The sequence below is a fragment of the Trachypithecus francoisi genome, unplaced genomic scaffold (assembly GCF_009764315.1).
Source record: "Trachypithecus francoisi isolate TF-2019V2 unplaced genomic scaffold, Tfra_2.0 Lachesis_group8, whole genome shotgun sequence".
NCBI classification, from domain to species: domain Eukaryota; kingdom Metazoa; phylum Chordata; class Mammalia; order Primates; family Cercopithecidae; genus Trachypithecus; species Trachypithecus francoisi.
In genome coordinates, this window is record NW_022681473.1 from 122187855 (window position 1) to 122207918 (window position 20064).

A 20064-nucleotide genomic window follows, 5' to 3' on the forward strand; every position below is an offset into this window, starting at 1 on the left:
CCTGTGTCCTCACAGGTCTCTTCTCTGTGTGTGTCTGTGTCCTAATCTCCTCTTCTTACAAGGACACCAGACATACTGGATTAGTGCCCATCCTATTGACCACTTTTTAATCAAGGCGTCCACAGGCTGTTCTCCTCTGAGGCCTCTCCTTGGCTTGCAGATGGCCACCTTCTTAAAGTGCCCTCGCATGGTCTTTCTGCCGTGAACGTGAGACCCTGGTGTGTCAAAACTTCCTCTTTTTATGAGAACCCCAGTGACATGGGATTAAGACCCACACTAACAGCCTCCCTTTTACCGAATTATTTCTTTAAAGGCCCTGTCTCCAAGCACAGTCACATTCCGTAGTACTGAGAGTTAGGCCTTCATGTGAATTTGGCTGGGGGACACAATTCAGCCCGCAACAGAGACTTGCCCAGGATTCTCCCGAATCTCCCCTCAGAACAACTGGTAGACTTGGGGAGTTCAAGTCAGCATGAGGGTGTCAGCCGTCACCCGTCTCGGCTCCCTTGACTTCATGCTCTCATGCTGGCCCACACTGTCTTGAGCACTTCTTTAATATGATGTATTGATACTCTATTAGATGACCTAGCCCCAGGTAAGCAAGTGGCTTGGGTCCAGCTTCTTCCTGCAGGCATCAGGTTTTCCACGGATTTTAGGTATCTGGTTGCTCTCTGACCTAGGTTCTCTGATGGACCCAAGAAGCCATGAATTTACAGTTTTTCTAGCTTTGTCCTTGCGGTGAGGATGGGATTTATGTTTTTCCCACTGCTATAGCTCTGAGCTGTACTCAGAAGTTCATTTCCTTCTGAGTAAATGTGGTTGTTACAGTTTTTCTAGGAATATGTCCATTTCGTTCAAACTAAAATACAATGGCATATGATTATGTACACTATCTTCATGTTTTTAATGGCCATATCATTTGTGCTGGTCTTTCCTTTTCATTTCTGATCTTAGTTGTCTGTCTGTTTTTACTCTGTCTTATCGGTCTCATCAGAAGCATGTTGGTTCTTTTCAAAGACCGATTTTTCTTTTTAAATTGTCTCTATTGCAAATTAATTTCAATTTCACTGCTTCTGCTCTTAGGTTTATATTTCCTTTATTTATTTTACTATTTTTGGTTTATTTTGCTGTTCTAATTTCTTGAGGTGGGTAATTAGCCTTCACATTTTATCTATGTTTAATTATGAACATTTAAGGGTATAGATTTCTCATTAGTTCATGAGTTTTATATTTGATATATTGGATATACTGTAATTCAGACTAGTTCGAACATTCAATACGATTGTTTCTTTGGCCTATGTGTATGTTTAGAAGTTAATTTTTAAATTTTCAGACATAGGGAATTTTTCTTTTTTTTCCTTTATTTCACTGATGTCAGAAAACATACTCTGTACCTTTCCAAACTTTTGTAAATTGTTTTCTTTGATTATTAATTCATGACTTTTTAATATGTTTGATGCCTTCTTATCAATTTTAATCATTATGTTGTTGAAGCTTAAAGTGGCTTCTCGCTGGCCTGCTGGAAGCACCTTCCCCCTGGCTTCTCTCTCCTCTGACATGACCCCATCAGTCTTTCAGAGTTTACTTGGTTTCCAGCCAAATACAATGTCCCAGACTCACCTGATACATTTCCAAACCTCAACCCAGAAATAGTGATTTCTCCTAAGAACCCTGTTGCTTCTGTAGAATACAAGCTGTGTTTACTATCAAATTGCTGTTACTTCTAAGCATTTTCAGTGTGTAGGGCCAGGATATTGGCATCTTATAAAAGAGAAAATTGTGGTTTCATTGATTTTTTTAAAAAATGCAAATATAGAACTTATATTTAACTTTTCTGATTTATGTTTTTATTTTTTCTCTGACTCTGGACATCGTAGTTGATAACAACATTCACAATTTTATTATTCACTTAGTTCTACAATATATTCCTAATAGGTTTGAAATAACAACACTGATAATATTACTGAAAATAAGAAAATCTAATGATCTTAAAGATTTCTGTGGTTTTTCTTTTATCTTTAAGGTATATCACACAGAATGTGTAGTGAAAATTCTATGTACTAAGGTTACATGGAATAATTTCTTTGTTTTATGTAATTATGTTACCAACTTGATGTAGAGTTAGATTCATTTGTTTAAAGTTTTTAGGTGTGATTATTTTTTATATTTAATTTTGTTTGTATTTATGTCCTATCAGTGGTCAATTTTGGTAAATGCCCTGTGTGCTTGTAGTGAATGTATTTTGTGGCACTGGGTGCAGTATTCTGTTTAAGTTCTATGTCAATTTTATTTATTGTGTTATTCTAATTCTATTTCCAATTGATTGTTTTGGCTGGTTGTATTAGTCACTGAAAGAGATGTGTTAATATTTCTATCATAATTGCAGATTTGCATATTGCTACCAGTAGTCCTTAGTATTTTACTTGTACTTTAGCAAATTTATGAAGTTTGCTTGATGTATTTTGAGGCTATGTAAATTTGGACTTGTTTTGTCTTTATGGATGTGAAATTTTATCACTAGGGAGTCATCCTGTTTATATGCAGTATTGCTTTTTGTCTTAAGGTCACTTTTGTCTGACATTGATATTGCCATGCCAGACCTCTCTGATTAATATTTGAATGGTGTATCATTTTCTATATCCTCATTTGGTTTTTAATCTTGCTGTAATTCTACATTTTTCTTTAGATATCTCTCTTATCAGAGATCAGAAATTAGTTAAATATTTTTATTTTAGTCTGACACAATTAAACTTTTATTTGGAGCTCTCAGTCACTCATATTTTATGTAATCCTTTTTAGACTGAAGTTAAACCTGCCATCTGATTATGTGCCTGCTTTTAAATGTTTCTTTTCTTTTTCTTTACAATCTTGGCTTCTTTTTGTGGATTCCACTATTTTAAAAAATCAATTTCTGTTTTTTCCTGTGTCATTCTGGAGTTAGAGTCTGTTTTTATCTTTTAAAAGTCATCCTTGAAATTTTAATGTAAGTATGGAATCCCCTGCAGTCTAAAGTTCTGCTCTCCGCCTGGATGGTACAAGTGTCTTCAGAGCAAGCACTCTGACTCTGACCACTCCAGCAGATGCATCTTGTGGACTTTTCTTGTATTTGATTTCTATCTTTTTAAAATTCTAAAACTATTTTATATTTGTTTTATACGATCAATATTCATTTAGTTTTAGCCCAATATTTATCTTTCTGCTATTTATTATTTTTTATATCCTGGAGACTCTACTCAGGATATAAAATTTTCTTCTGCTTGAAGTGTATCCTTTAGTGATGTCTGTTTATGGCAGACTCTGTTTTTGGCTTCAGTCTCTCACTGGCTCTGAATTCTAATGTGGCGGTTTTCTTTCAGCCCATAGTCTGCTAACTTCCCTGCTGTTATGGAGAGGTTTTCTGTCATGCATTTTTTTTTCTCCTATATTGCTAAGAATTTTTTGTTTTCTTTTTTATTTTCTGCAGGTGACCTATGTCTCTTTCTGAATATCTTTTTATTTATTATTCCAGTTGGTCGGGCTTCTAGGATGTATGTATTCCCAGGTGGTAGTTCTTCAAACATTGCTTCTGCTCTGTTGTCTCACCCCTCTCGTCCTGGAATTCCAGCTAAATTCATTAAACCTTCTCAAATGGGCTGTATATGTCTTTAGTTTGTACATTTTTTTTTGTCTACTTACGCTGCTATTTGGATACTTTCTTCTAATTTATTTTCATATACACGAATTCTCTTTTCAGCTGTGTCTATGGTGATATTATATTTGATTTAACTTTGTAAAAATCCTCAGTGAGAGCATTGGTCCAAATAACATAGATCATGATTGTTGGAAATTGTAAGTCTTTGATTATATCTTTAAATATGTTTAAATTTTTTTTTATTTGGTTTATTCTTTTTTTTTTTTTTTTTGATGCAGAGTCTCGCTCTGTCGCCCAGGCTGGAGTGCAGTTTCACGATCTCGGCCCACTGCAAGCTCTGCCTCCTGGGTTCACACCATTCTCCTCCCTCAGCCTCCCGAGTAGCTGGGACTACAGGTGCCCGCCACCACACCTGGCTAATTTTTTTGTATTTTTAGTAGAGACGGGGTTTCACCATGTTAGCCAGGATGGTCTCGAACTCCTGACCTCATGATCCGCCCACCTCGGCCTCCCAAAGTGCTGGGATTACAGGCGTGAGCCACCACGTCCGGTCTTTGGTTTATTCTCTTTAGGGATACAAGTTATGTGTAATGCAAAATTCTTTTGTCTTCCTTTCACGTCTCCTGCATCCATTTCTTTCTCATTCTCTCTACTCTCTGTTTGTTTTAACTGTGCTCACTTTTCACTCCTTTTCTTTTCATGTCCCTCACAATGTTTATTTTCCTTTTAGCTGCTTCCAGTTTGGACTTAATATTTTCTGTTTTATCTCTCTTAAAAAAATCTTTGCCAGGTCATATTTTAGCTCCTTATATTTTCTTACCATGTCTTCCTTGAGTACTTTTAGTTCTCTTTTTATGCTCTCCATTTATAGAGGTGATTGTTTCGTTGGGATTTTTAACTTTATAACAATATTTTTGGGTCACAATTTTGACCTCTAATTTCTGTCCCTGTTAAAAAAGAAAACTCTTTTTCGGGCGGATCACGAGGTCAGAAGATCGAGACCATCCTGGCTAACACGGTGAAACCCCGTCTCTACTAAAAAATACAAAAAGCTAGCCGGGCGAGGTGGCGGGCGCCTGTAGTCCCAGCTACTCCGGAGGCTGAGGCAGGAGAATGGCATAAACCCGGGAAGCGGAGCTTGCAGTGAGCTGAGATCCGGCCACTGCACTCCAGCCTGGGAGACAGAGCCAGACTCCGTCTCAAAAAAAAAAAAAAAAAAAGAATTTTAAAAGTAGATTCTATTCTTGTTTCTTTTTTATTACTTGTCTTTGATGGAGATGAATTCTTACTGGCTGAAGAACTCATGTGACTGTGCTAACAATGTATCTTAGTGGCATCCTGCTGTGGGCAGGGATGAATTCTTATCTTTACCCGTCTTCCTTTTTGCTTTCTCCGTCCTCCCAGGGAGCTAGTGTAGATTGCAGGACTGCTCTCAGATACCTCACAAGCAGCAACGTCTTCCTCCTTGTAGTTCTTATCTGTGATTCTTCAGTAATTTTGTCCTTCTAAACTTCTGACGCATTGAATTATGTAAAGTGCATTCCCTTCGCCAGCTTGTGCACCCTGTTCTGTAAATGATAATAAATGGTTGGTATTGCACTGTAGAGAAGTGCATTCCCCTCACCGGCTTGTGCACCCTGTTCTGTAAATGATAATAAATGGTTGGTATTGCACTGTAGAGTATGCTTCTCACTTGGGAGAAATTTGTGCTGTGAGTCTTTCCTAAAATCTTCGACAAAGAGCATATTCTCTCTCTCTGGTTTTTGAACCTGATAGACCTTCAGTGCTTTAGCACTTCCTCCTCCCGATGTATATTTTGAAGTTTCAGATGTCTCAGCTTCATAGAGGATGTCGTTTGTGTTTCCATTTCTCAGTCCTTATTTTGATGTGGAAGATTTCCAAGAGGAGAAGATCAAACCCGCAGTACAATGTTAACACCAGAAGTCAGTCTTTCCTCTTGAGTACACATGGAAAATTAAGGATCTGTATTTACTTAATAAAATTTCACAAAGAGAAAATAATTAAACTACAAATAAAGAAGAAAATGGAAATCAGGAAACTTGGAGTTAATTCAGGCAACAGAATAGAGTAGTAAAAAGGCTTATTAATATGCAAAGAGACGTGAATAAGATTATACACGAACAAGAGTGGGCTGTTAAGAGGGGCAATCAGGGAACCAAAAACAACTCTTTGAAATTAAAAAAATCTAGTATTTGAAATTAAAAATTAAATATAGAAGTTAGAAGGTAAAGATGATAAAATTTCCTAATATTACTATTAGTATAAGCCAACAAAACATAAAAGAGACAAGATAAATGTCTTACAGGATTATTGTAGGAGACCCAACGTCTTATTAATACCGGTTGCAAAAAGAGTGGACAGAGAGCATGGAGGAAAGGAAATTGCAAGTAACGTAAGAATTTCCTTTACCTGAAGTATCTGTACATCTAGATAAAAAGCGTACCTCAAATGGTAAGCACAGTAAGTGATGAAAAAGACCTAAATTGTGAAATTAGCATCCTACAGAGAGAAAAACCACATGCTTACATGCCAAGCAAAAATAATTAGAATGGCATAGGATTGTAAAATATTGGATAATAGGAAGCAACGGCATATGCCTTTAAAATTTGAGGCTAAATGAATTTTAACTTAGAATTTTATACCCAGTCTAAATATTAATTGTGTTGATAGCCAGACATGTAAGGACTCAGAATATTTATTTTCCACTCATCCTTTCTATGGAAGTGTTTGAAGGATGAAATGAGAAATGAAACCAAGGCAGAAGAGAACATAGGATCTGGAAAACATCATAATCCAAATTCAGGGAGCAGCTAACAAAAGTCCTTGGCTGACAACTCTTTGGGCTTAGAGTGAGACCATCTTACAGCAGCAATATGCCAGAGGACTCCAGGAGTGCAGCTGAGAATGCATGCTGAGTGGCTGACATACCACCCAGGAGAGGCTCAGCTGCGACCTTCCAGTTTCACATCCGTGGCACAGCAACAGCCAGGCCTACTGTGGAGGAGGTGTCACCTTTTAAAAACAGAATCTACATTATTCAGCAGCACTGAAAATGCTAGGCTAGAAGTGGAACGCAGGTGTCAGGCTGAAAGCCTGTGGAATCTGAGTTTCTGCATAAGGAATTGCAGTCAGGTCCTTGTGTATCCAAAACTCATTCTTTCAGCACCTGCCTTGGGTGAGACAGGGTTGAAATGGCTGATGGTGCTTTGCAGGTATAGTGGGGAGGCACATGAAGCTGAAGACCGTGGACATTTAGGAGTGGAGGAATCGGAGCTATGAATGACGGCCAGGGGGTAATGGGCAGGGGGTGGAGGAAGAAATAATGGATCAAAAAGGGAAAGCTCTGAATTGGGAAAAGGAGAAAAGCATGAGTTCCTTAAGTTCTCATCTATTGTATTCAGGTTTTCTGATTTTTCTGTTTTGTTTTTTTGCCAGACTTAGTATTTGCTTTGGTTTGTTTTTAGAGAGATAAGCCTCTTCTGGTTATGGAATACTGGGTTGGCTGGTTCGACAGATGGGGAGATAAGCACCATGTTAAAGATGCAAAGGGTGAGTGTTTTGCCGTGTTTGACTCCAGGAAGAGTGGGGCCCGGGTCCCATGAGAACTCATTCATACAGTTCTCTGCTAATTGATTCATTTGATCAGCCATAGATATTCATGCAACTTTTTACATACAAGCACTCAGCCAGGCCCTGAGGATGCTCTGGTGGATAGAAATTACATGGTTCCCACCCTCCGACAGAGTATAAGTTAGTGAGGTTCACAGATCATTACAGAGTAAAACAATCAATATATAGTTCCATGTTTGGCTGATAGTTTGAAGCAAACAAACAGGGTGCAGTGATAAAACAGACCGAAGAGAGACCTGCCCAGGTAAGGTTGGGTGGTCACCGAAGGTTCTTTGAAAATGTGACGTCTCTGAGGAAGGTGGAACATTAATCATCTCTAGCAGTGCATAGGCCCTGTTGATGGCATTGTCAACTAAGCACTAATAATAGTTAGGGGACAACATGCAGCGATGGCCAAGAGCATGGATCTTGGAGCCAAAGGGATCAGGTTTTAATCCCAGCTCTGGAGTGCTAGCCATGGGACCTCATGCAGGCTTCCTTCATTTTAAGTCTCAGTGACCTCATCCAAACGTGAAGATGATCATAAAACTGACCTCATGAGGCTGGTGTGAGGATTAAGTGCTGCCACTTAGATCAATGACTGGCAGTTGTTTACTTAATGACCATATGTGTCCACAGAAGATATTTTGAAAGAGCTATTATGAAAACAAGCCTACTTGTATCTGAAGTATAGAAAAATATTGAAAAATACTTGGGGACTGAGAAAAGCCTGTTTTGGGTTGAAAAGTAGAAAAAAAGTCAAGAGAAAATGCCACTATCACCACCAATAACACCAACAATAATACCATCATTACCACCAACAATGCCAGCAACAATACCGCCACCGCCGCCACCACCACCACCACCAAATAACAGTTTTCTGGTCTCTTGTATGGCAGGCACTGTGCCTTTTTTCCACATATATTACCTCATCAATGAATTTTCTCATCAGTCCCATGATATAGTTGGAATTAATACATTCATGTAACAGATCAGGAAGCAGTGGCATTGAGAAAGAAAATGGGTTGACCAAGGTCATACAAATAGTAAAGAGCATAGCGAGAATTGACTCCCATTCTGAATGACTTTTAACCTCCTTCTTCCCACTGTGGCCAGTGGAGAGATGGTAGTAACTGTTTAAACACAGTAAAAAATGGAAGTTTTTGTGGCTAAAGATTAACAGCAACCACTCGTGGACTATTGCAGTGTTTCCAAGTCAGTGTTCCCGGAAACATTATACTGGAAGGTAGTAATGAGGGTATACTAATTGTAAGTATGATTTCAAAAAATTTAAGGAAAATTAGATATTTAAGTGACATGAGAATTCTTAGGGTATTATTTAATAGCTGTAGGTTGGAGTCAAATTATGTCGATACGTTGGAAAAAAAATGTTCAAAAATCTCTTGGGATTGACAAGATTTGGTGTCCTAGAGTAGTTCTGGACAATTCTGCCTATTTCTTTGTTGGAATCTTTGTAGAGGTGGAATGATAACACGTTTGCAGTGGGTCTTTAACGTTATCAACAGGTTCTTGGAAACTTTAAAAATGATGCACAGCACATCCTCATATAATACCGTCGTCTTCAACATTGTTTCATTATAAAATTGAGATAAAAATTGGTTTTGTTGTATATTATTTCACTTAAAGTCTCCATTCCCAAGAATGTATACAGCTGTGAAGCGAGGAGTTACTGTAATTGATTGCGGGGTGGGGTTGGAAATGATAAGAGTTTGCCAGAGACTTCTTTCTCCTCTCAATTTCTAACATTCTCTGTGTTCTCATCTTGCCCTTTGCAGAGGTTGAACGTGCTGTGTCTGAATTCATCAAATATGAGATCTCCTTCAATGTGTATATGTTCCATGGTGGAACCAACTTTGATTTCATGAATGGGGCCACATATTTCGGGAAGCACACCGGCGTTGTCACCAGCTATGGCAAGTGTCTGCTGGTGTAGTAGTCTCTCCAGCATGGGTGGTGCTAGGGCTTTACAGAGGAGGCTCTGGAAGCCTGTTCTGGCATCACTGGGTTCTTGACCTCTAATCTCTGCTGAGTACTGAGGATTTTCCTATCTATTTTCCTTCCTTCTGTATGTTCATAATGCCCCAACAGGCTGTCATTGCAGTAGACAGGGCTTTCCCGGACTTAGAGCTCCGCTTCACGCGTCTCGTATAATGCCCTGTTGGCTTGAACCTCTGAAGAGAGGCTGGGTAGGAACGGCGACTGCTGTAAAGGCACAGACCTGCATGGCCAGGCAATACCAGCTGAACAAAGAGTATCCATTGCAGGGCTGTCCACTCTTTGGCTTCCCTGGACCACATTGGAAGAAGAAGAATTGTCTTGGGCCACACATAAAATACACTAACAGTAATGATAGCTGATGAGCTTAAAAAAGTGCAAAATGTTTTAAGAAAGTTTATGAATTTGTGTTGGGCTGCATTCAAAGCTGCCCCGGGTCATCTGTGGCCCATGAGCTGTGGGTTGAACAAGTTTGCGTTAGAAAGTGAAATCGAGGCAAGCCCAGTGTCACGGCAGCCTCAGGTTCCCAGGAAGAGTTGTGGGGAATGTCCTTAGATTGGCATCACACACTCACGTGGGATGGAAGGTGTCTTCCTTCTGCCTCACTCTCAGTGGCCCTGGCCGTCTCCAGGCAGCGGTGCTGAAACAGGGCCTGCTGCAGGGACTGCGTGGCTGGTGACTGGCCCCGATGTCTTGCAGACTATGATGCTGTGCTCACGGAGGCTGGAGATTACACAGAAAAATATTTCAAGCTTCAAAAACTCTTTGAATCTGTCTCAGGTACTCAGCACCCATTTAACTTACGGGCCAGCCCTCCTGAGGAGTCTCTGTTCTGTGGAAAAGTGAGGAGGGCACGGGTCTCCCTTGGGAGCAGTTACACCAAGCTCCTGAGAACAACAGCAACCTTAACTTCGAACCCTGGGCTTAAAATCTGATTTTTGAAATAAGGGTTTCTAAGCATTTTATAAGCCTCAGTTTCTTCACTGAAACAATAAAGGTAGTAACCTTGGTCTCCTGTGATGACTGTGAAGACTGAGTTACTCTTTGTAAAGCTCTTAGTACCATGGATGACATAGTACCCAATATGAAAGCAAAGGCCATGCTGGATAGGCATGGGGGGCTTCGAGAAGGCAGTGGTCATCTCAGGCACCTTTTGCCCTGTGCCCCATCTCCATTGCAGCAACTCCCCTGCCCCAAGTACCCAAACTTACTCCCAAGGCTGTGTATCCCCCCATGAGACCGTCGCTGTACCTCCCGCTGTGGGATGCCCTATCCTACTTAAATGAGGTGAGTGCTGCTTGGCCACAGGAGGTGGAGTGGCCATTGGAGGGATGGGGCAGGGATTCCTTCAGGAAACTTTTTTATTAGGAAGTGGGAAAACAAATCCTCTGCGTTTCATTCAAATTTAGAACTGTGGAACAAGAGCCACCAACTCCTTCTGGGTGGACTGTGAAGGGGTTTGTCCTTGGAGTCAGTGTGCAGGGGAGGGGCAGCAGGATGTTGGAGGATCCTGAGTTCCTGCTCAGATGAACCTGTGGAGATGCTCTTGTTTAGACTGCGTGGTCCTTATGGAATCCACGTAGGAAAAGCTGCTGAGCTGGGATTGGGAGAACAGCTTCTGCCCCCGCTTTGCCAGCAGCTGGGCCTGAACTTCCTCGGTCACTGCTCCTCCTTTTCCGTCAGCCTTCCTGTCCTATTTTGAAGAAAGGTGAAAGCTGCTTGAAACTGAAACTGTAGCCCTTGAATTCACATTGGTTTTACCTCTGCTATCACTATTTTGGAGAAAAGGTAGTGACTGGTACACTAAAGAAACTACATTTATTTAATGTAACTAAATTTAATGAAATAAACATTTGCTTGGTACATAATTCATTGCTAGACTTCAGTATTTTAGAATACAATTGATTTGCTCTTTTTTTCTTTTCTTGAGACAGGGTCTTGCTCTATGGCTCTGGCTGGAATGCAGTGGCACAGTCATGGCTCACTGCAGCCTTGAACTCCTGAGCTTAAGCAATCCTCCTGCCTCAGCCTCTTGAGTAGCTGGGATTACAGGAGGGCACCAACACGCCCAGTTAAGTTTTTAAATTTTTTGTAGATACGGGGTCTCACTATGTTGCCCAGGCTGGTCTTAAACTCCTGGCCTTGAGTGATCCACCTGCCTTGGCCTCCCAAAGTGCTGGGATTACAGGCACGAGCCCCTTTGCCCCATCTGTTTCCTCTGTTAATCAGTTCTTAGGATTATAGCGATTGCTCCCGCATCACCGTGCCCTGCAGTTCCCGGAGTTTCCTGGGCAGGGAGATGTCAGCACAGAGCAGTATCGCATGCCATCTGTTTTATCATTTCCCGTTCAGAGAACCCTTGGGGACCATTAGGTGGGACCACACCAAATGACAGGGTCTTAGAAAGGAGGATCCTGACTTCTCAGCCCTTGGGCTTCTGTTCCTGCCGTTTCTCCTCATAGCCAGTCAGGTCCCATCAGGCCGTCAGCATGGAGAACCTTCCCACAAACAATGGCAGTGGCCAGTCCTACGGCCTTGTCCTGTATGAGACGTTCATCTGCTCCGGAGGCCGCCTCTGTGCCCACGCTCACGACATGGCACAGGTAGGGCCAACAGGCTGTCTGTGGGAAGCAAAATGCATCACCTCCCCATGCTGTTGGGCAGGGTGGTTGGTTGAGGTACACATTGCTGTTTGATGACCTACTGTATGGGAGGCACTGGAGCTAAAAAGTCAGGCCAAATAGACTTGCTTTCTGCTTTATCACCACCGAGAGTCTCCACGCAGCTTCATGCCCTCTGTGAACACCACAGCTGGTCCCTGCCTTCATACGGACCTCCTTCTGCCAAAACCACGGCCCCTCTTCTCCCTTTCTTCAGGTGGGCCTAGCAGTCTGATGCCGGTTCTTCTTTTGCAGGTGTTTCTGGATGAGACAATGATAGGGATTCTGAATGAGAATAATAAAGACCTGCACATTCCTGAACTCAGGGTATGTAATTTGAGAGCCCAGGTGATGCCCTTGACTGCCCTCAAATGCAGACGGAGCCTGGTCCTGAGATAGTCAGCCTCCCTTCTCCACCCCTGCTGTTGGTACTGCTCCTCACCTGGGGCTGTGGCAGGAAGTGTGCGGGTCTGGAAGCCTAAGTGCCCCCCAGGCCCTGGTCCCTCAGGAGCTACCGTGGGCTGGAAGGGAGGGGGTTTCCTCACTAAGCCCTGAGCCTGTCCTCAGCCCCTGGTTGGGTTTCTGCGCTTTTAGAGTTGGTTAAAGGCACAGCTGAGTCTCTGCCTTTCCCAGTAGGATCAGCAGAGGGGAAGGCAGATTGACTGTGGGAACACAGGCACTCCTTAGGTGACAGGGAAGACTGCTGGGCTCTGGAGCCTCCTTTTCTCCCATGTGTCTCTCCATGTGGAACTCAGCGAAAAAATGGGTTGTTGGGTAGATGCCCTCCATGGCTGCGTGGTCTCCACGACCTGGCCTGTCTCAGCAGGACTGCCGATACCTGAGGATCCTGGTGGAGAATCAAGGACGAGTCAATTTTTCATGGCAAATACAGAATGAGCAGAAAGGTGGGCTCTGGCTGTGGCTTCTCCTCAGTTACTCAAAACCGAAGACCTGGGCTACACACTGGGGTCGGGGGGAAAACCAGCCCCTCAGTAATGGGCTACCCAGGTCCTGGGAGCAGAGATGCAAAATCCACCCCTCGCCCTTGTATTGCCTTCTCTGATCTCTAGGGCCAGAGGGTGAAGCCAGTGTGTTGGGTACTGGCTTGTCCTGGAGCAGAGCCAGTTTCCTTTTGGGAATTTCAGGAGAAGTTCCAGTACTAAGTGGGGGAACTTTCTTGGTAGTGTGGAAACATATAGGTAAAACCCTTCAGTCAAAGCGGGTCAGACAAACGTTTGCCCTCCTGGCTGAGCCCCTGTCCTAAGGCACATACATGTCTGCATTGCTTTGTCCCAGATGCTAGTCCAGTCCTGGCTCATATTCTCTTTCTTGCCTCCCATCTGCATCTGCAGGAATAACTGGATCTGTCAGCATCAATAACTCTTCCCTGGAGGGCTTTACCATCTATTCCCTGGAGATGAAAATGAGCTTCTTTGAGAGGTATGCTCCAGCTGGCCCCCCGTGCATACTTGAGTGATCAGGGAACTCAGAGATTTCAGATTCCTCACTGCAGATGAAGAGTCCAAGATACAGACTGAGTGATTTACTCCAGGCTGTCGGGCACTGCGGCATCAGAACTAGGGCCCTGGAGCAAGTGTCCTGATTCCGATCTTAACGTGTCTAGCGTGTCTAGTCTATGCTAGCTCATTGAAACAGAATCTTGGCTCGGCCCAGGCCACCTGGGGTGGGTACTGGGAACTGGGTTGGGAAGGGGACTTCCTCTCCCCCATGACTTGGCCTTCCTTCCAGGCTCCGCTCTGCCACCTGGAAGCCTGTCCCAGAGAGCCACCAGGGCCCGGCCTTCTACCGTGGGACCTTGAAGGCTGGCCCTTCTCCCAAGGACACCTTCCTGAGCCTGCTGGTAGGTGACACCCTCTGCTGCTCTGGTGGATTCTGGAGCAAAGCCAGTGTTCCTGGAGGAATACTTCCCTTTCTTCTTTTCCTCCTCTTCCTCATCTCCAACCAAGCCTTCCCACATTGATCAGTCTTCCTAATTTATCACCATTTAGAAAATGACACATCAAAACACAATTAAAAATTCAAACCAATAACAAGGGGGAGAGAGCAGAGCATGACGTTCCCCTCTGAACCCACCCCTATTCCAATTAGTCTCTGCTTCCCAGAACTCAACACTACCAACAGTGGTATATTTTTATATATAACTTTGCCTGAACACACACAGACACAATTATTTTTACACGAATAGAATTGTGCCATGTATTCTGCAGCTTGCTTTGTTTTTCTGTGTGGGGTGAGTTGGTAGGTTAGTTTTTACCTAGAATATCTTTTTCTGTATAAATACACGCAGATAACATAAACGTACAAAATGTGAATGTACAGATCAACAAATGATCACAAAGTGAACACCATATAATTATCATTGAAATTTAAAAATATTGTTAGCACCCCTCCCAGCCACTGCCCCCTTCTCTGCAAAGGTCACCGCTGCCTTGACTTCCAACACCCTAGGCCAGTGTCTCCTATTTTGACTTTATGTAAATGGAATCATAGAGGGCATCTTCTTTTTAATATTTTTTTTGTTCAGTGTTGTGAGGTTCAGCCATTTATTGATTTTGCAGTGATTTCTTCCTTTTCACTGTTGTACTGGGTTCCTTTAGTAAATTTATTGAACCATTTTACTTTTTCTGGACATTTGGATTATATCTAGGGCTTGTCTATGATACATTGTTAAGACTTATTTTGTGTTTATGTTCATGACTGAAATCTCTTTGTCAGGTTTTGGTGCCAGGTTTAGGGCTGTCCTACAGGATGTAGGAAGGGGAATTTGTAGAAGACAAGGACCACGTACACATGTGATGGAGTTCATGAGTGAAGCCTCTAGAGCTGGCATTCTCTTTTTGAGAAAGTTTGCGAGTGTGGATTCAATTATTGAAAGATTAAAGTACTATTCAGATTTTGTTTCTTGTAAAGTTAGCTTTGAGAAAATATATTTTTCTGGAAATTTTCCCATTTCATCAAAATTTTCAAATACGTTGCCTTTAAAATCTTCGTGTTTGATGTCGAGATCATTGGTAGTCACATGCCCCTTGATACCAATGCACTCTTTTTCTTGATGGTTCTCACCAGAACACTATCAACGTTATCAATCGTTCAAAGTACAGTGCTTGGCTATGACTCTTACTATGTTACATATTTGTTTTTTGATTCTTTAATTTCTGTCATTATCTTTATTATTTTGTTTATTCAATTTCTTTAGGATTAATTTGCCTTATTTTTATAATGTCATAGATACTTAGATAATGGATTTTTAGTCTTTGTTCTTTTTAATTATATGAATTTAGGTTATTAATCATCATTTAAGCATGGATTTGGTTGTATCCCATAAGTTTTAAAAAGACTTTTTGAGGTAAAATTACATAACATAAAATTAGCTCTGTTAAAGTGAACAATTAAGTAGCATTTCGTGCCTTCACAATGCCATGCAGCCACTATCTCTAGTTCCAGTGCATTTTCATTATCCTAAAGGAAACTCTATAACCATTTGACAATTACTTCCCCATTTTCCTCTTCTCCCATCCCCTAGCAACAGCAATCTTTTTTTTTTTTTTTTTTGAGATGGAGTCTCGCTCTGTCGCCCAGGCTGCAGTGCAGTGGCGCAGTCTCGGCTCACTGCAAGCTCTGCCTCCCGGGTTCACACCATTCTCCTGCCTCAGCCTCCCGAGTAGCTGGGACTACAGGCACCCGCCACCAGGCCTGACTAATTTTTTGCATTTTTAGTAGAGACGGGGTTTCACCGTGTTAGCCAGGATGGTCTTGATCTCCTGACCTCGTGATCCGCCCATCTCGGCCTCCTAAAGTACTGGGATTATAGGCTTGAGCCACCGCGCCCAGCCACAGCAATCTTTTTATTATCTTTATAGATTTGCCTATACCGGAAATGACTCCCATACCTTTTTTTTTTTTTTACATAGAATAAGAATAAATTTAATATGTATTTTTTCATGACTTAGGAATTATATTCTTCAAAGCAAGAATTCAGAATGTACATAATTATAAGCCATATTTCATATTAGTGTATTATTAATTTTTATCTTACACTTTCCGTTATATGGGTAATGGTTCATATTGAAATACAGAAAAAATAAGTTGTAGTAAGACAAGTGATGTCTATATAGAAAGATGAATCATTTTAGTGTCTTATTAGTTGGATAGTTGCTGCTTTAGGGTTGCCATGTTAGCTTGACATTTTAATCATAACTACAAATTCTATCTAAAAAATAATGAAGGTTTCGTAAGAAACAGCTGATACTAAAGGTGAACACCTCACATGTCGGTGCTTCTCTGAAGGTATCAAGGTGACCTCGGTGTGGGCATTTTAGAATGTCTTAAAGATGGTTTTGTAAGGAGCTGGCAGGCAAATTAAGCCCAGCAAAAGAGAAGGTCTGCAATTTATCCTGCAGGTTAGGGCCAATCTTCTTGAGTCTGCTGGGAATTATAACATACTTACTCTTGCTCTTTCACCTCTAAGTTTTAAGTTGGAATTTCACTTTTCCTTCGTATGGCTGTATGGATTGTTGATGGTCGTGTGCTTCACAAAGACTTGCACATAATGACAACTTCCGTGTTTTTGGGGACATTAAGAAGCTTCCCTGGGACCAGAACTTCGCTACAGTAGGGCTGTACTTTCTTCTCATATTAAGGGAAATAGTGTAGACTGATGGTACCATTTGGCAGGTAGTATTCAACCTAAGGCACTGGGTGTCCTGGTGGCACTGTCCAGAAAGCTGCAGGCCACTCTGGGGGCCATGTTGTTGCTGGGGAGAAACATGATGATCTTTACCAATAAATTTATAGTTTTTGTGGATTCTTGGTATTGTTTAAGTTCCTTTCTTTTCAAGCTGAAGGACTTCCTTTAGCACTTCTTGTAAAGCAGGTCTAGTGGCGATGAACTCCCTCAGTTTTTGTAGTCTCGCTCTGTCGTCTGGGCTGGAATGCGGTGGCCGGATCTCAGCTCACTGCAAGCTCCGCCTCCCGGGTTTACGCCATTCTCCTGCCTCAGCCTCCCGAGTAGCTGGGACTACAGGCGCCCGCAACCTCGCCCGGCTAGCTTTCTGTATTTTTTTAGTGGAGACGGGGTTTCACCTTGTTAGCCAGGATGGTCTTGATCTCCTGACCTCCTGATCTGCCTGTCTCGGCCTCCCAAAATGCTGGGATTACAGGCTTGAGCCACCGCACCCGGCCAGCTTTTATATTAATAGCCACTGTCAGTGGTGGTGTTCATCACTATTACCTGATATTTATTTCTGGAAGTAGAAGATCTGCTTTTTAAAATATATAACATTATATATCACATAACAGGAACAATAGCAGCCTTACCATTAGAGGGCTGGTTCTATTTATGTTTTTCTCTTTCGTTCCTAGAGTGCAAGGTAGAAATTCTATAACATATCCCACTCTAAACTCACCTCCCTTTGAGTGCCATAAAGTATCTCAATCTTGTTCTCACTCCCCAAGTGCCTTAGGTTTTACCTTGCTAAGGTGAACCTATTTCCAAATCTCAAGCCACCATTCCTTTCAGAACTGGAATTACGGATTCGTGTTCATCAATGGACGTAACCTTGGGCGATATTGGAATATTGGGCCTCAGAAAACACTGTACCTTCCTGGAGTTTGGCTTCATCCAGAAGACAATGAGGTATGTCACCCCAGTCTCTGCCTTGAGATCTCATAAACTTTCAGATCAAAATGTGAGTTGCAGTGTCTTTTTCATCCTGTATTAAATAAGCTTCACCTTTCCCACTGTCAGCCATTCTTTTCTTCTCAGGTCATCTTGTTTGAGAAGATGCTGAGTGGCTCAGACATCAAATCTACAGACAAGCCCATGCTGTAAAACCGTGTCTGAACATATTTTTTGGGTTGCTAATGTCATTTTTGAGGAATAAGATTTACGTTAAGACTCTCAAACACAATGTTGCTTACAATAGCAAAAATGTGAAAATAACAATAACAACAAAAACCAGCAGAAGAATTGTTATGTATTTTGGAGTCTATCTATCTGATGCCTACTTTTAGGCTTTAAAAAGTCTTCAAAATCTTTAACGACTGATTTATCTAGTTAAATGCTTAATCCTTAGCAGGCTCTTATTCTTTAATTAAACATACCTTAAGTAGATGTGAATAAAATAAAAACAAGTTTCACTTCTGCCTTCCATACTCAATTGAAGGGAAGGGAAAGGTCTGTAGCCTGGGGAAGAGTAAGGGTGTACTGATTTCCTCATGCCCGAGACAGTATTGCATGTACTAATGGGCAAACTCATGGTCTCTCTCCTCTCTCTCTCTGTCTCTGTGTGTGTGTGTGTGTGTGTGTGTGTGTGTGTGTGTGTGTGGAGTAGGGGAAAGCAGAGGGCAATGAACAATGTCTTTCATTTCCCTTCAACTGTGTGTCTACAAGGTGACCCTGTGTGTCACATCTAATCAGAGAAGGAACAGCAGTTTGGTCATTTGCTTCAGACATGTGTGGCAACAAAGCTTAGCATGGGATTCTCTGTGTCTCCTTACTCCCTGTCTTTCTGGCTATAGTCAATACCTGATAGTGGGTAGGTATTAGTGAGATTAGCCACACACGTGTGAATATTCCAACCACTCTGAAAAGCCAGTGGTGCCATTTGAAAAAACTGGCACCACTGGGAACCACACACTTTCTTATATACAAAACATAGCACTTGGTCTAAATTCAAACCAATGCATTATAAACAAATCTTATCACCCTGTTAAATATAGCACCCAGGGCTTTCAAGTAATGAGTAAGTCATCTTGTGTCCAGAGGGAAGAGAACTCTCTGTTTGGATTGGAATGAAGACAGACATGTGATGTCAGATTATCTTCTCTCCCACTAGTCTGAATGACTATTTCAGTGGAGGAAACTTCTGTCAGATACCTCCACAATTCTACGTCAAACTTTATTCTCTGGGGATCTAGCCTCAAACCTATGAACTCTATAGAAAATGTAGGGTAAAGGAGGAAAGCAGAACTAATAATCATAATGATCATGAGTACATATTGTATTTCAGTTGTAACATCTACAACATCTAAACTTAACAACAACCATGCAACGTACCCATCTTGCAGATGAGTAACTAAGGTTCAAAGAGGTATTTGAAATCATGTATGTCTGATTGGCACCTCCTCTTTTGCTACTACCTTAGTTCCACATGTATACCAGTGTTTTCCAAATATGAATGCAAAAATGCTATCCAGAAGATATAATGCTTTCAGTGCACTTAGAGAAAAAAAGCTCACAACTTAGAATTCTTTACCCAGCAAAACTATTTTTCAAGAAAAACAAATAAAATATAGAACTTTCTGACAAAGAAAAATCAAGAGAGTTATCAAAAGATCCCCACTAAATGGTGTTCTGTAGCAGCCTTTCTCAAAGTCCCATAGGAGAATTAAACACTGCAGAAAGTGTCTTCAGTGATTAGCTTCTCATTGTATCATCTGGATGCATATTAGAGACGTTAACTCATTACATATTGTGGATGCCTTGGGGCATTACATCTTCACACTCTCAGGGAACACCAGTTGAGAAGAAATTTCTGAAAGATACGCCACAAGCAGATGGAAAGTCTGACTTTTAAGAAAGAATGTGGAGTCCAAGAAGGATGCTGACATATGTGAGAGTGAATATGAACAAACGTTAACTCCATACAAATAGCACCAATGTCTAACTTGAGGTAGCATCAGCATAAAACTCTTAAGACCAAGCAAAAACACTGTGTAAAGTGAGAGGCATGTGATGGCAAAAAAGTGACCTAAGATTTCTGTAATTCTCAGATACTGACTTTAGACTTTGTTGAATATTCATAATTAATAAACTTAGCTTAATGTTTAAAGAATATACATAGAGCTTTTAACTTTCTAAAAAAAGTTAGGAGGATAAATAGAGTGAGAACAAACAAAAATCCTCTAACCAATAAAAGACGAAAGATAGTAGAAGATAAAGAAATAGAAAAGTAAGTACAAGTAGAAACACATATTAAGACAGTAGAATAAATACAGATATATTAGCAACCATAGTAAATTTTGCAAATGAGCTAAACTATAATTAAAAGGTAAAAGTTGTCAGACATTATTTAAAGAAAACTATAAATATTTGAGTTTTACAAG

At 41.3% G+C, this 20064-nt stretch overlaps 1 protein-coding gene across 10 annotated transcripts in view; it reads left to right on the forward strand.

The window, feature by feature from the left end:
- Positions 1 to 19857, forward strand: part of GLB1L3 (galactosidase beta 1 like 3) — a 40774-nt gene extending 20917 nt beyond the window's left edge. For 3 of the 10 annotated variants that reach the window (XM_033208148.1, XM_033208146.1, XM_033208144.1), the window contains 11 exons: positions 7117 to 7201; positions 9058 to 9195; positions 9977 to 10057; positions 10458 to 10564; positions 11740 to 11880; positions 12193 to 12264; positions 12761 to 12842; positions 13290 to 13377; positions 13687 to 13798; positions 17477 to 17593; positions 17723 to 19857. In XM_033208148.1, the coding sequence (XP_033064039.1) occupies positions 7117 to 7201; positions 9058 to 9195; positions 9977 to 10057; positions 10458 to 10564; positions 11740 to 11880; positions 12193 to 12264; positions 12761 to 12842; positions 13290 to 13377; positions 13687 to 13798; positions 17477 to 17593; positions 17723 to 17788 (1089 nt within the window). In that variant the 3' untranslated portion in view covers positions 17789 to 19857. Of the gene's footprint in view, positions 1 to 7116; positions 7202 to 9057; positions 9196 to 9976; positions 10058 to 10457; positions 10565 to 10686; positions 11246 to 11739; positions 11881 to 12192; positions 12265 to 12760; positions 12843 to 13289; positions 13378 to 13686; positions 13799 to 17476; positions 17594 to 17722 lie in introns of those variants that run through there. The other 7 variants (XM_033208147.1, XM_033208145.1, XR_004436273.1 and 4 more) reach the window with 6 other exon arrangements.
- Positions 19858 to 20064: the final 207 nt, after the last annotated feature.